Below are 16,473 nucleotides of genomic sequence, written 5' to 3'. Positions count from 1 at the left end.
CACCTGAGGGACACCACTTGTTACCAGCCTCCAACTAGACTCAGCGCCGCTGATGACAACCCTCTGAGTTCTGCCATTCAGCCAGTTCTCAATCCACTTCACCGACCAGGCAGAGAATTCAGTGGCGTGGAGTTCAGCCTATGCAGCATTAACAGAGCCCTCTTCAGAGTGCTCTTCAGAAATGTTTACCCTGGCCTCTTCCTGAAAAGCTCTATCTTGTCACCGCCTTTTCACAACAGCACCCCCTCTCTTCCTTCCCACCTCATAGAGGAGGCATAGAAAGCCCAAAGGCCAGAAGTCACTTTTATCTACTACAACCCTCCATGTCATTGTTGTTACATCTTGGCCACATTTTGTGCTCCACTTAATCCCATTTGAGAAAGGGCATTGGAGGATAGCAGGAGAGGGAGGGAAGAGAACCGGGGAAAGCAGGAGGAGAGACAGAAAGGCACGCAAAAAAAAATAGCACCATGAGGTGAAATTGCATCAACAGCATTAGCCCTATGATGGAGATGCATTCAGACAACCCACTTCCCACAGTGGCCCTCCATGCAGGCACAGGGAAAAGCCACTTTAGCTGAAAATAGAAACACAGTAGTGCCCTGGTCTGCAGAGGTGCTGCCTCTATTGCGGAGTCTGCTCCAAAGCCTCCGGAAGTTAATAGCATTTCTTTTCTTTAGAGCCATAAAGTCAATGCTTTGTAGAGCCTCAGGAACCTGTTTTATGCTCCCCCTCACCAGTACACTCTGGTCCCACAGCGAAATCCATTGAGTTGTCAAGGAAAGTCACCCATCTCTATCAGAACATCTGGTGAAGTTTGTACAGAGACAAGGGAGGGGGAGCCAGCTAATTAGTGGATCAGAGTTTTACAAAGTTTTATAAAAGGATTAGACACTTTTGTGTGTATGAACAGAATGTGCTGAGACAGTCTCTAGGCTAGGATTAAAATGGCTACCAATCCTTATGCTCTGGGGCAAAAGCTGATCCCCTGACTGGGGGTCAGGGATAAACGTCCCTGTGTGGCATAGCACTTCTATGAGGAATATTCAAAGTCCTACTGGGAAGCTGGTGGCAGGAGCTATCAATCTAGATCAGCTCCTGAACTGGGGGGAGCATCACCTTGTTAATTTGCAGTGAGCACTGCCAGAGGTTTTCTGGTACCCTACAGCCATAAAATAAGCCACCTCCCATGGGAGGATTTGGAGCCGTTCCAAAACAGTGTCGGGATACAGGTATCCCAGCTGTACCCTCGGGATATGCAATCTAACATGGGGATTTGCTTGGAATTAGGAACAGAATGGTAGGAGGGAGTTTATTTCTATTAACAATTGTAATTGGGGTGAGAAAGAGGGTACTGGGTGGGGGGGGGAAGGGAGTACTGAGAATAATCTATGTGATTATATTGGCAGTTCGGTGACAAACACAATCAAGTCTTTGGTGCACGCAGGATCTGGCTTGTTACGGCACATCAAAGCAAGCAGACCCCTTTCTCTTGCTCTCTAATCAGCAACCACTTCTTTATCTGCAGAACTGACTTGCCTCCATCCCACAAACCTGCCCCTCCACCAAAGAGGAAACAGGAGATGAAAAGCCACCTGACTGCAGAAGACATCCAGGTACACCTCTCCAGCCTAGCTGCAAGTTTCTTCCTCTGTCAAGGAAAACTGATTCCAAGCAGTATCCGCTGTGCCTAAATATTGGCAGACTGGGTTTGCAAGAGCAAAGAAGTGAGTGCTAGGTACCAAAGAAGTCTGTGGCCTAAGTTTGAGGGGCAGCAATTAAGGACTTGTATGCCCAGAATCCCCAAATATTGGAACTAACTGAAAGCTGTAATTTGGATCCTGCTTAGTCCCTCTTGTGGGGAATGAATTGTAAATGAAATGGTGTTCGTATGGGTCTTAGGTGTGAGGACTTTTAGCGTCCCCACCATTTTTAATGTCTTGAGTGGCAGTGAGGGGCGTGAGAATGAAAGAGTGTACAGCAGGCAAATAACATGGTAGGAGCAAGGGAGAAGGTAAGATGTGCTGCCTTTCATGGTGATATTTTGCGGTGGTGTCACCTGAAGCAGATGTTGCCCCAAGCTGTCCCAGGAGGAAGCTATCTGCTCTTCTCATCCCTCTTCTCTCTCTTCTGTTACAGGTTGTTCACTTAGACAACATGAAACAGGAGGAAGAAACCCAGAAACTCCCTTTGCAGACTCCATACTATGACATGGCGGCCACCGAGCCCTCTCCTTACACTGGCAAACTGGTAAGGAGATCAAGGTGCTAATAATGCTGCCTGGCCTCATCCTCACCACCTTTCACCCACGATCCCTCACCCTAAAAAATGAAAGACACCCACCATCCATGGGGGTGAACAAGCAACCTTCACAGTCCAGGAGCATCCTGTCCTGGAAGAAGGCGACCTCCACACTCTGATCTCAGCCCATCTCTCAAATACCTACTGACCCTAATTCAGTCCTTGCCCCTTTTGCCCTTGGTTTCCATAGGTCCTAGAGCTGTGCCTTTATGGGTCATTTCTCAGTAAAAATCACTGCTTATTCCAAATCTTCATCAGAGGACTATCACAACCTGTGGTAGTCTCATCTTTACCTACATATGACAGCTAAGTCTACAAGCCACCTATCCCAGCCTGGTCACTCTTCACCTCCTGTAGCTGAGCCCCTGTTAGAGTCTGCAGCAGAATGAAGCAGGTCTCAAAGAGCAGCGCGAGATGCAGCGCAAGTTTCACAAAACAGTCATCTGCAGGGCAGAGCATGACAGTGTTTGACTCTCAATTGACAACAAGTTCTTTAAACCCCCTTTTTTTGGTGTGGATTTTTTCAGCCTCAGATAGGGAGATGCTAATGTGAGGCAGCAGCAGAGAGATTAAAGGTCAGGGAGAGATGTTAGCAGCCATGCAGGAAAAGCTGGTTTTCAAGGACTGAGGCTGAAGGAGGAAATGTTAGATTCAAAGGGCCAAGGCACAGGAAACAAAACAGGTAGAATTAGTCTTCCCTTGATGAGAAAACAGAAAACCTTCCACCTCCCAGGCCTTGGACAATATCCTTTGCCTCCCTCACCCCATGGCATGGGGCTTCTCCCTCCCATCCTCCATGGGAGACACAGGATCCCCCTGTAAATGCTGCAGGTCTCTCTCAAACTCCTCCTCCATGAAGGGTGGTTCAGAGTGAGTGCTAGGTACCAAGCTCTGTGCTTCTAGATCTCAGCAATGTGAACTCACTTGTTTGAGAAAGCAGCATAAATATCAGCCCACACTAGAATAATATTTTATGAAATGTTCATGTTGCACACATGCACTCCCGTGAAGAGGAAATGCTGAGGAGCCTCTGGCTGGGATAGCTGTTACTTGGAAACCTCCACGGAACAGCAGAGGGAGAGTGGCGATTACTAAAAATCAGCACACTTAGCTCAGGCCCAGTCACCACACTCCAACAGCGTGCTAAGGAACTGACAGAGGCAAGCTAGGCCTGCCCAGTCCTTCACTTGAGAGATGGGTCAGTTGGAGAATGAGGAGGGAAGCACACTTCCCTTCAGCTTCACTGGGTCTCAGCCAACCTCACTTTGATACAGCTCCCTTCCCACTGTGTTCAGACAGAGATGCAGGCAACTGCTCTATTGTACGTATGGTTCTGGGATCCTTTAGAGGGGAAGGCACAAGAGAAAGGCAGGATATTCTCATTCTGCTTGTGTTTTATCTGGAGATTTGACTTTGGAGGGTAATGAAGAAGATGAGAGTTGAAGGGAATGGATTCTGCAGGAAAATGGGGTGGGTGCATTCAGCTTTAAATTAATTGTGCAAAACCTTGTAATTTGGGATAAACTGGATTCATCACAAGGCGGCATGAAAGCCACTGCCTGCGGTTGACAGTTTCACAGCACTAGAACAAGAGTCAGAAAGTGATTAGAGATGGCAAAGAGCAAAGACAGGGCAAATGGGAGAGGTGCCAGGAGAAAATAAGAGAGGCAGGTGGAGGAGGAACCCACAAAGAGGGGGTGCAGGTATGCATGTGCAGACATGTGCAGATGCCTGCTGGCAGGGGACCAGGGGAGGGGGAGAGGCTGGGGCATGTCTGCAGGAACAAGTTACCTGCCAAAGGGAGCAGGGTGGGCCCTGTGTCAGAGGCTACAAAGGAACATGTATGTTTAAGACAACATGAAGCTGACAGCAGAGAAATATGCGAGGGCAGTATAGTGGACAGTGAAGGGTACAGAAGTGGGCATGGGCGTGATGGGGTTGCCTGCCATATTTGTCTCTGAGCTCTTCTGGGGCAAAAGTTTTGGTTTATGTGAGGATATCTAAGCAGCAGTGAACGGGATGGAAAGGTGAGTGTGTGTTTCAGATAACACATACAAAGACTATGCATATCTGAGAGTGCCAGTACCCGTGTGTGTCAGTGGGCAGAGTAACATGTGTGTGGATAAAAGCAGAGATGTGCTCTGTGTGCACATGGCAGTGCCTATGTGTCACGAAGGCGCTGTGTGTTTGTGTGAGAGGGAGCGTAAGCAAGAGAGGTGGAGGTACGAGTCCATGTAGGAGCAGAAGTATGATTAGTGTATGTGTCAGCAATACCCATTTTCACAGGTAGAAGGGAAAGTTTCATTGCTGCAGGCAGCAAAATAATTCCTTTCAGTTTACAGGGCAATTACCAGAGCGCCGATGCTGATGATTTACACAGAGCACTTGCATGTGGCAGTGCTAGACCTTGTATACAAGTCACGTTATTGATATTGTAATAAATTTTGCTCCAAACAAACCATTAGGGAGCAGGAGCAAGCCCAAGAGTGGCAGAAAGCAGCGGAACTCCATCGAGAAAACACCTCCAGTGGGAAGGTAGCACTAGTATGGAAAGGAGTGAGGCAAAGTAGACAGGGTAAGAATGAGGAGGTAAAGATTTAACCTGCCTTCCTCTGGAACTAGAGGAGGTACTGAGATACAAAGATCATGGGGAAGAAGTTCTGCAGGGCATAAGTTTAGGTTTGAGACTACAATTGGCATTACTAATTTTCTTAAATGTACATAGACACTAAGTCTGGGTCCAGACACAAAGCAGAGAGGCCACAGGATACACAGCTTTCATGCCAACAACTTGCCACTGCCATCTGGTCACCTCCCCAAGGGCAGGACAGAGGGTGACCTCAAGCCTCCTCATCCTCCAGCATTCAGCTTTGCTGAGCACCACAGGGGAACTGGACACTGGAAATGCCACTGCATACATGTTCCCCTTTCGCCTCATCCCTGTGGCTGGTGGACACTGTCAGAGAGCCAAACCATGCCACAGTGCAGCGCAGCAGCCAGAGATAATCACCCACTGAATGACCCCTTCCAGCAACAGGCACTAAACCAGTTCCTTACAGGAGTATAAATTTCAGAAAAAGGCTCTGCCACAGCTGGTATGTGGCTAAGGAGACACTTCCAATCAAAGAGAACAGAAACACTTTTGAATTAAACACCTTTTGCATAATTGCCATGCAATGCAGCCATTTTGGAAAGGAGACAGAGAAACTGGAAAGCCATTTCATTTGAAAGAGACACTCTCTCCTCTCAGAGAGGCTTAGCAGATGCTTGACTAATGCTGGCACAGAAACTAGGCCCAAAAAGCAAGTATTAAAGAAATTCCACGGGTCAAGTAGCCAGAGTACCCCCTCACACCTTGGCTAAGGACACCAGAGCTCGTCCTGGTGACTCATTTTCCCCACAGAGCAGTGAGGTTTCCAGGCCATCCTGCATTCAGTGGTTCTCTGACCATTATTATTTGCCAAGTGTGAAAGATGAATGATCAGACAAGTTGGATAATATTCCATTCATGTAGTTCTTGCTGATAAGCCCACTTAGTAAGGAAATACCCATATTCTCATGACAAAGACAGATCATGCCACATAGTTAATCTGCAACAGCATACTGTGCAGTTAAGCCTCATGTTAAAACATAACACTTTAAGAACTCTACAGACACCATGCTAGGGCAAAACAACAGTATTGACTAAGCAGTATCATTTCTCTATGGAAATGTGTCTGCTGCAAACCTGCCCTTGGAGCTATGGCTTTGAAGCCGCTTCCTCCAAGTATCTCCTTCCCAACACCCAAGATTCAAGTGTTCTCCATGATTTTCACTCATGCCCCCAACCCTGCATTCGCCTCCAGTGTGCTGCAATGAACCCCAAATTCCTGGGTCAAAACTGACAGCTCAGGTATCCCATAAGGTTTGAATTCACTGAATCACCCCCAGCTGAGGAAAATGCTGATCCTGGAGGGGTTGATGGGAAGATGAGAGCAGCGAGACGCTGCTGGGAGCAGCCCTAGTAAAAGGAGCAAATGGGGCTTCTGCTGGGAGTGCTGCCAACCTGGGCTGAGTTACTCGGGTCAGTGGTGGATTTGGGGAGCAGCGCCAATAGGAACTTTGTTTGATTTGGGATTTTACCCGACTGATTGTTCATTACCTCCCTACCTCCTTTTTAACGGTGTTTTCTTCCTTCCTCCCTCACCTTTTTCTTCTTTCTCCCTCCATCCTTCACACACTCCCTCTCCTGTCTCATTCACTCGCTCCCCACCTTTGACACGGTTCCTGTGTTCTCACTCCCCTGCCTCCCCACTTCAACCCCAATTCCTCCTTCCTGTGTCCCCACCGCCTTGCTGCTCTCTTCTCTCCAGAACTCTGGCAACAAGGACTGTGATGTCCACTATGCAGAGCTGGACACTTCCGCTCTGGCCTCGTCACCCAGTCCTCGGACCTCCATCCATGCTGGCGGAGACCTAGTCGAGTATGCAACCATCCAGCCCAACTTACGCTAGCGCATGTCACTCTAGGCCCTTTCCCCTCAGATTCTGGCCTCAAGGTACACGATTGCACTCTGCCTTCCTCCCTGCACCCCTCTGAAGTCAGTGACACCCCCCCCCCCCCCCCATCTCCTACCTTTCCTGTGGAGTGGTCCCCATGCATCCAGTCTGCCCTCCCCACTCCCTCCATCTCCTGCATGCTGCCCACTGCAGCTGATCTCTTTGCTACCCTTATTTCTGGGGCTGCTGACAGGAATGCCTTTTCCTTGTTTTGCCTTCTGTGCATGCTCTTTGCAGTGTTTTCCTTTGCTTTCTACAGTGAGGCGAGGCATGTGGGGGGGAAGGGGTTAATGGCTTTGTTTCAGAACATGGTCTGCCCCCTCTGCAGTCAGTGTGGCTGGACACACAGGGAGAAATGAGGTGGGTTTGAAGGGTACAGCTCTTGGCGTGGAGTTTGGTTTGGGGAATTTCTGTAAGGCTCAACAGTATGAAGCAAAGCAGCAATACTAGGATGTGCAGAAACTGAAGCTAAAAACCTCATGGAGATGTTAAGAGGGCCTTTCCAAGCTAGTCAGTACAAGAAGGGGAGGGAAAGAAAAGGGGACTGACTGAAAGAAAAAAAGTTTGCATGCATGTCAGCAACTATGGATGAGATGGAGCATATGTGCATGTGTGAAAGAACAAGGTGGGAGGGTACACGAGACAACATGGGAACACTTAAAGGTTCCTGCATCTGAAAGAGTCAGTGAATAAGAGACAGTCAGAGCAACCACGTATACAAAAATAAAAGAGCTTGTGTTGTGTGATGTTGGTGCAGACAGCATGTTTGAGAGGAAGAGAGAAAAATTCTTTTCTTTGGTGCTTTCCTCAAAATTAGAGACCAGACCTGACTGTTTCCTTGTTCTCATGTTTTTCTGACCACTTTGTTTAAGTGTCACCAAGCTCCTTCAAGCTCAGGTCCTGTGACAGGCACTGACTAGGGCTCAGCTTGCATTTAAACCTACAAGTGATTGTTCCGGACCATCTCTAGCTACCAGTGATCCTTTAAAACAGAATAGTGTTTGTAGTGCGAATAGATGTCTTCAGCTCTTGTTACATTCCCTTACCCTATACTAATACCCTTTTCTCAAGTATTAAAGCCACCAGGTCCCCATCTGAAAGGGAAGCAACTCTCCCAGCCCAGGAGAGATTTGCTGGGTAGTGCCAAGGAAATGCCCCTCCTTGGCTACAACTCTCCCTCACTCCTGTATATTCCCCAAGTTGTGGTGACTGCAGCTTCTGCCTTGCTCCTTCCTCTTTATTTTGCTGCCTTTTAAATAGGAGGAAGGCAGTGTGGGTTTAATGGTGCTAGTGTCCCACAGAGGTACTCAATGAAAGTGTGCAGAGAAGGGTGGGGAGACAAGGAAGAAAGAAAAGGTAGAGATGAGGTGCTTTGCAGCTCACTGAATCCCTTCCAGGTCACCCAGGGTAGATCAGAGGAGGCACACAGAGAAGCAGTAGCTTGGGGATGGAGAGGGGTTCTTTGGAGAAGATAGAAGGCAAGGGAATTGGATCCTTGGAAAGGAGCAGAATAGCTCCGTGCAGGAGAAAAATCAGGGGAAAATGGTGTTTAAGAAGTCCCACTGACCAGTCCTGTTGATGTAGTGGCTCCTTACAGACTAGGAACAACCATGCTAACAGGTGGGTTATGGTGGAGCAGAAACACCTGGGTGGAAGGTGCACAGTGCATTAGTTCTGTTTGCCTTTATCCCTGTGGTCCCTGGATTTCCTGTGTTGGACACAGCCCTGTAGTTCTCTTGCTGTGGCATAAGCCTTCCTAGGTAAGTGTCTGCAGCAGGCCTGGCCTGGACCAGAACGGTAACCTCTCTCTTTTGCGGTGTCTCACCCACCCCTGCTCGCAGAATGAGGATCAAGGTCTTCGTAGACGTAATGAGCGAGAGTGGACAGTAAGTTTTGGATTGGTTTTTCTTTTCTTGATTTTGTTGTGGGATCTGTCTGACCAGCTCCCAGGCACCTGCCCACCTGTCACCAACAGGCAGCAGCACTGCCAGCCTCCTGCACACAGAGGATGAAAATACCAGCCTACAGGAAGATGTGGTAGAACGCAGCCACCATCCCCTTCTGCCTTCACCTCCAATTTCCAAAAGTTTCTTGGACTGGAGGACCACTCCCACTGTCACAAACTACGCAAGCAATCCCTAATCTGTCTTGGGAGGTCTTGCCTTGTGCTCCCTGGTGTAGGGGATTTAATTGTCAGCAAAAGGACAGTAATCCTCCAAATCCAAATTTGGAAATCCTTCCAGTTTCTCTGAAGCAAAAATAAAGCCAGTCATATGGTGCTTTGAAGGTGTAATCCCACCACCACAAAATGTCCATGCTAAGAGACACCACAGATCAGGGCAATTTTTTCTTTATTCGTTTTTAACTATTTCCTCCCGCATCACATCCCCACACTTCTGCTAAGTTTTGTTTGGGAATTTCTTGTCCCTGTTAGAGCAAGAATAGCTCAAATCCATGAGACTTACACCAAGATCTCAGCAGATTAGTGACCAAGGTTCAGACCCCCAGCTCTGCTTTCTGAATGTCCCTATAAAACTATTATATCTGCACTAGCTACAGATTCGGTGCAGAACGAGCTGGGGATATTGGAGAACCATCCAAGGTAGCAGACTTGATTCAGTTTCTGATTGCCACATTTCCTTGCTATCAACACCAAGGTGGCCTGAATCCCCCCGCTCCCCCCAGTCAATAGCCCCATTTCCAGTTTTCAGGAGAAATAAACCAAAGAACTAAGGTGACTTCTTATGAGTTTCCCATTTCGCACCCTGTAAGAATAACAACTCTGACCTGACTTCAAAACGGTAGAGGAGGATGACTCCCGAGAGAAACAGCAAGGAGGGAAAAGTTTAAGATTATTGAAAGTCTAAGATGCTATAGAAATGCAGAACAAGTACATACTATAAAGAGCAAGAGAAAGAGTTAAAAGCACGCTGTATTAAGGTATACAACTTTATGAGCAAGTTCTCTGCATAAGTAATACTTGCATGTGTCTGTGGGTGCATCCCTCATTATAGGTCCTTACTCTGTTTCAGGAATTTCGGCCTTCCTCATGCTCAACCTTTTTTTTTCCTGAACCCAAGGGTGAGCCACTCTGTCCCACTTGCCCTCAGTTTTGTCCTCACAAAAGTCCACCACTCCTGAAGCAAGCTCAGGGCCACTGGTTCCCACTCAAAGGTTAATGTTTGTTCTTTACTCAGGACAGTGATTATTTAAGGAGCTCCTTCACAGATGGAGTTAAACACAGCAGGAGCATGCTGAGAGATATCTAAAGTTGCAGCCATACTTGGAAGAAGAAAAGAAGCTCAGAAGTGTTAGGTAGGGGGTTTAGAAGCAGCGAGGACACAATGTGAGGCTCCCAGCACCATGAGGAAATGCTTCTTATTTTTGGTTTCCATTACATTTTAGATCTTCCAATACCTACATCCTCTCCACTGACTGGTCCACAGTATGACAACAGTCCTCTGGTGCTTGCTTCTTTCTGTTTGTCAGCCTGTGCTGTATCCCAAACTTGCAAACCAACTAACCGAGAGGGTCAGAGCACCGGCAGCCCAGAGTCTGAATAGTTTTGAACACCAGGGACTTTGGCCAAGCAGAGAAAGCCAGTCTACTTCTGTTTGTGAGGCATGCTGCAAGACTAGTTTAAACTGCATGAGAGGCTATTAACTAGCTCTTTGCTTCTGAGCAATAGCAGAAACAGTCCTCTGTAGCAGTACCTGTTGAACTCTCACACATAAGAGTCTTCAGATTTTCCAGAGACGACAGCAGGGGAATCATCAGGACCCTGAGAAGGGGTTTTTCATTTGTAGATTAGTAAGAACTCATTCTTTTGTGATTATTAGAAGTATAGTATATGGTCAGATCAGAGGGAAAGCAGTCTGCAGCACACCTAATTTTATCAAAGAGATGATGTGCAAACAGAAGAAAAGCTGAAGACAAGTGTATAGGAGATGGACAAGGGGTGAGAGTAAGTCATGGCAGAAATGAAAGCTAATTCATCCAAATGAAGCTTGTTTAAAGGTGATCTGCCAGGTTGTCTGAAGCAGATGGATTGCTGACATCCCCTTTAATCAAGCTCTTGAAAATAAACTGGAGAGGGGAGGATGCAACCCAGATAATGAAGAATTGTGTGGAGTCATGCTGGAAACAAAGGCAAGTGGGAGAAATCAGGTGGGGGAAGGTGGCAGAATTGTGTGCCAGTTCAATTTAATTAGTTCATTATCCCTAATTTAGTTTCAAACTTCGTTAAAGATAAATTGGATTTGGGAAAAGTCACAGTGGGACTGGGGAAGAAAGTCAAAGGGCACTGGCTACTAAATATGTTAAAAAACATCAGGCTGATTTTCTTCTCTTCCCTTTCACTACTTGGGAATGAGATCAGGGAACAAAGCTAGAGCAATGTGACTCCTGGCTTCATAAGCCGAAAAAAGGTGAAAGGCAGCAGGGAACTCTTTTCCTCTGACCCACATGCTGGCATTCTCTGTGCTGCCCTGCTCTGGCTCCACTCCCACCTCTGAAGAGTGAGCACAAAACACTGGCCAGAAAAAAAAAAAAACCAAAACTTGTTCACACTCCCCTGGTCAAATAGAAGCACTGACAAAATTACACTTATTTTCTCCAGCTCTACTTCATGGATGCTTGTTTCATGCCCACATTAACAGATGGATAAACAGAAATAACTATGCTGTGCTGACCCAGTATATTGTCAATAAGCAGCCCAGAAAATACTATCACATGACTCCTTCTGCTTCATTCAGTTTTAGACGCTAACAGCCAGCTCAGTTTACGCAAGATATCTACTTATGTTAACCAAGGATCTCCTTCCTATTAGACCTTTCTGTCTATTAGACCTTAGGAGTTCATATATTACTATGAAGTCCCATGCTTTTCTGTTACATGCTCAAAAAGCATAAATATCAACCCTCTCATTTAATTAATAATATGTTGCTAGGCTTGCTAGGAGACCCTGGTGCCTGCTATGTCTTACTAAATTTCAGTCATTGAGACAACTTCCCTTTCAGGTTAACTTTATCCAGAAAGTTGAGCTATCAGTTAACAACTTACCTCTATAAAGCAGGAGACCATGGCTAATACTTTTTTTCCCATTGCAGGCATGAAAAAGAGTTCTGCTGTGTTTGAGATTTCTTGAGAGTAGATTATGAAGGGAGAGGACCTTCACACGTTCTGTGCTAACATTTTCCCTAGCTGTTATGCCTTATTTATCCCTTTTTATCAGCTGGTGCAATCAGAAGAATAGCAAACAGCTGTTCTCTGTTCCCTGTTTCCCTTATAGTATGGATCACTGTTTAGACTACAGAATTTCTATGAAGACACCGGTCTTCAGGCTTGAAATATGTGTTACCACAGCCTGCCTAGTTTTCTAGCCATGGGGTTGTGTGTGGTGCAGTGTATATCTGAGCCTTGAATTTTGTACAGGTCTAAACTTTCTATGTAAATATAGCTCCCAGCTGGGAATGGGAGAACTGTAAGTCAGGGCTGCTTAAAGCAGCTAAGCAGAGATTATAGGGGTTAAGGTAGAGCTAGTGAAGCTTCCTCATGTCCTCTGGCTTGGATTCCTCCAGTTAAACAGCTATAATGATGCACAGCACCTCTCCACCTTTTCACTTTGCAATTAAAAGCCAGAAGTGGACAAAAAAATCATGAGGTAGCTGTGTGAATGGCCCAACCGACTTTCAGATACCATTGCAGCAATTCCAAAGAGAAGGGGCCTAGAGCCTATTCTTTGCTATCTGACCAGGTCAAGATCATGGACTTTTAAAGGTTTAAGCAGTGGGGTATGCAGTTTTGCCAAGGAATGGGAAATGAAAATCAGATTGTCCTTAGGATTGCTGCTGTTTTCCTGGTGCTCAGACAAACTTTCCATCCTCTAGCGGAATTCATTGCTCTTAGCGAGGCTGTTCCTGAAATCGCCTTAACACTGTGCAGCCCTCCAACTTGCTTGTTGCCTCTTCTAGCAGTCTGAACCATCAATAAATTATTGTTGATGCTTTATTTTCTCTATGATTTTTTAAAGCATCCTGGTGAAATATTTATCCAGGAACTGGCAGCAGATGAGCAGTGTAGATTGTTCTGTTCCTTCAGGCATTTTCTCCTGAGGGTCAAATCCTTGTCCTTTCCACAAAACCGACTGTTTCTGGTATTTTGAAAGAGAACACGTTATTTTTTCAACCAACCCCAGTTCAAACCACAAGCATAAAAGGCGATTACCAGTGCATTTGCTCACTCTTAGAGAAGACATTAGGCCTTGGTGAGAGTCCATGAATGTGGGTTGATTTTAAAGACCAAAAGCACTGTCCTCGCTTGATGTCCCTCCTGCTTGGGCCATCTTGCAGGGCTGCAGACCGGAGGAGATGGACTGTGAGCAGGGAGCATCTTTCCCATCTGCTGCCACCCTCTGGGAGCCAGAGTCCCGGGCTGCCGGGAAGCTCTGCACTCCTCGGAGCTTACTCCGGCGCTCCTGCAGGCACACGAGCAGAGCCGGGAGGTCTCTGTCTTCCCGTTGCTGCTGTTTGCATGGAGCTTTCTGGGAGAAAAAGGGTCTCTGATTTTTGCACTCGAACAAGCAGCGTTTCTTCAGTATTGCTTGCCACACCTCTGCAAAATTATCTCAAGAGAAATCAAAGCACTTTGGACTCTGAGGAGTTTTCATTTCACTTGACACTTAAAGAACAAGAATCGGATTTTGCAAAGAATCCATAAGAATACACTCCATCAGAGGGAAGATTGTGGGACTATAGAGCAGCCCCAATATTGCAAGTGCTCTTCATGCTCTGTAGCTGACTAGACTTACAAAACTAGCACCCAGGCTTTCAGTGGAACTGCTCACACAGGTAAAGCTTAGCACATGCACTCCTATCTGCTAGGTAAACATTAGACACAATAACCTATTTTGGCTCCAAAGTCCCTGGTCAGGCACATGTGCCCTTTAAATAAAAGACCATGAGGCTGGATTAGATTAATGTTGCATGCAAGCAACTGCTTTTTCGAAACTCAGGTGTGGTAGAGTTAGCAAGATTGAAAATAAACTGTCCTTTCTTGGCTGACTGCTTGTTTTATCCAGAGAGGGAAAGCATTTACAGACAAGCGGCAAACCAGGCCAAATCTATAGATATTCATCAGCAATATGGATATTTCAGAAAACGAGACAAAAATCTTGAAATGTGAGCATTTATCACCTGGGTTTCTATTTTTCTGAAGCAGTAAGCAGAATTATATTATTTTCCATACTACTTGTTATATGTGTGTCTCAGCAAGGAACTGAAGAATTATATGTTTTATGGCAAATGACCCCAGAGTTTTCACCCATTGACTTTTGTCTCTACTTACAGAACTTTGGAAAGTGTCACTCAGAGATATCGAATGCGAGTGATTACCTGACCCGCTGTTACTCACATGAAGATCGATATCTGGAGAAGATCCCTCATGTCTATACCCCCTTGTCAGATCTCCCACAAGATCTTTATCCTCATCATTCTGACATCTCCTTCTGCTGCCCACCTCCCGGTTCCCGGGCTCCTTACATCTGTCCTAAGGAACAGTATGTTTAAAATGTCAACTCAGCAAAATGAAGAAGCTAATGTTTTTCACTTCTCCTGATCCTGTCACTCGAAAACCAAGGCCTTTTAGATCCCCCGTTTGCCATTGCTTATTTTATTTATTGATTTTTAAATTTTAGTGCAATTGTAATTGACATGGTTAGGTTAAGTATCTGCCTGGTTTGCTAGCGCCCAGGGGAAAACTCTGCCTTTGCCCATGTCTCATTCAGTGCTTGCATCTTTGTTTTCTCATCCTGGCCCTCCTGTATCAAGCTGGCTATGTGTGTGCATGTGTATGTGTGTGACAGCTGCCCTGTGTTGGATGGGATGTGCCCAACCTGATTAAATGTACGTAGGTTCCCTTGTGTCAATCTCTACACTGTTTGCACCAGAGTAGCAGGGTGTGGATTCTTCACAGCCCTTGTTCCAGCTTGTGTGAAGTTTTACAGCACAGCCAGTGCTCAAATCTGAGGCTGTAGCACGGGGTTTTTTAACTCCTTTGGAGAAATTTGTTTCCCCCTTGGCAGTGGGGGTAGGAAATCCCTGGTGTGAAGAGCTAAACAGGCAAGATCGCTGAACAAAACAAGAAGATGTTTATAATGAAAGATGCTCAAAACCAACCTCAGCAGAGAGAAAAGGGCTTGGTATAGGCGTTCTGTTTCTGTCCTTTTTCCCTCCTGCTCCCATTCCCAAGCTCTTGTATTGACTCTTTTAAATCCAGATGGCATGGGGACATATTTTGAAGCCTACAAATTTGTAGAAAGCATCCTTTAAATAACTGTCTTATAACCTGAAACCCAAAGGGGAAAAAAATTAGAAAGGAAAACATTATCTCTCATTTTCCTTTTCAAAGCCTAACATGACCCCCCCACTAGCTTTTCCCCCTCTCTACCTTGCATCTGTTGATTGGAATTTTAAAATTAACTCAGGCAGAATATAAAGAATAAATTATGATTTCAGGTAATCTTCTTGCTCTTAATGAAGGCTAAAAGCCAATAGAGGAATCTGGCCTTTTAACTTTTTTAAAAGTATCTTAGTTTTGGGACTACAAATTTTTTGATATTGGAATGTGTGTGGGTGTGTAAATCCAAACGTGTATGTTCCTGTGACCACAAAGTATTTTAGAGTATGGAATTTATCTCCACATCACATTTGTGTTCACTTGTATTAGAGGAAAAATAAATATAGATATACACTTAAATATACACAAAAGCCAAGAAGAGGAAGAGGAGAAAAAGGAATGACCATCCTGTAGAAGAGTTTGGTTTCAAGGATAACTTTCATCTGTTTCACCCAGGTATGGCATAGAAGAGATGACGGCTGTGGCAGTTCTGAACAAGGGTACATGGCTTCTTGGCAAACGGGCTTTTACTTTCCTTTACCTCGGATTGAGTATTTGGCATTCTGCAGACATTGCACACTTGACATCACTCTGGAAACCATAAGGATGTTTAAGCAAAGTGCACGTGGGAGGGAGAGATGGGGACCACACCATTATCCTGCTGCCCAGACACCAAACAACATCTCAGTGTTACTTGTACAAATAAGAAGTGAAACTACCATCAAGATGAAAACCTCCCCATAAGCGAAGGTATGAATACCATGTTGGATGCTACCAGCCCATCTCCTGCCATGCTACATGGACTGAAGCACCGTTTTATTTTTGTATATCTGAATCTCAATAGCTGGAGTTATTCTATGCACTTTCTGTGTTCCCATCACCTAGAGTAGCCTCAAGACTCGCCCTGCTTGTCCCTCTTTCTCCACAGGAAGCACATCTGTGTTCACACTACCTCATGGATTCCCTGCAGGCTAATAAATATATATGTAAATAAGAAAGAAGTTTACATTTCAGTTCGTACAGTCTGCACTGTGTGAGGACGATGCCACATGCATGGACCCCCCAGGGCCTTTGCACGGCATATACCCTTGGAGAACCAACTCTTCCCGCCTCTCTTCTCCTACTTCCCCGGTGAAAGCTTCTACTTTGTACTTTGTGGAAACAGCATGGTAGCTGGTCACAAGGAGAAGATTTCATCTCACATGGCACTTTGAGACATGGTTTAGTAGGCATGGTGGTG

The 16,473-nt window shown here is 45.8% G+C and overlaps 1 protein-coding gene across 2 annotated transcripts in view; it reads left to right on the top strand.

Annotated features, from left to right (window-relative positions):
* Positions 1-16,198, top strand: part of NECTIN1 (nectin cell adhesion molecule 1) — a 105,242-nt gene extending 89,044 nt beyond the window's left edge. The window contains exons 7-10 of one of the 2 annotated variants that reach the window (XM_075442327.1): positions 1,529-1,616; positions 2,140-2,250; positions 14,186-14,394; positions 15,690-16,198. In XM_075442327.1, coding sequence (XP_075298442.1) covers positions 1,529-1,616; positions 2,140-2,250; positions 14,186-14,394; positions 15,690-15,837 — 556 coding nt within the window. In that variant the 3' untranslated portion in view covers positions 15,838-16,198. Of the gene's footprint in view, positions 1-1,528; positions 1,617-2,139; positions 2,251-6,653; positions 6,839-14,185; positions 14,395-15,689 lie in introns of those variants that run through there. The other variant, XM_075442329.1, reaches the window with a different exon arrangement.
* The last annotated feature ends 275 nt before the right edge of the window (positions 16,199-16,473 follow it).

Source organism: Opisthocomus hoazin, chromosome 24, assembly GCF_030867145.1.
Source record: "Opisthocomus hoazin isolate bOpiHoa1 chromosome 24, bOpiHoa1.hap1, whole genome shotgun sequence".
NCBI classification, from domain to species: Eukaryota; Metazoa; Chordata; class Aves; order Opisthocomiformes; family Opisthocomidae; genus Opisthocomus; species Opisthocomus hoazin.
Note: the sequence above shows the minus strand (reverse complement) of the source record. Positions and strands in the feature narration are given on the sequence as shown.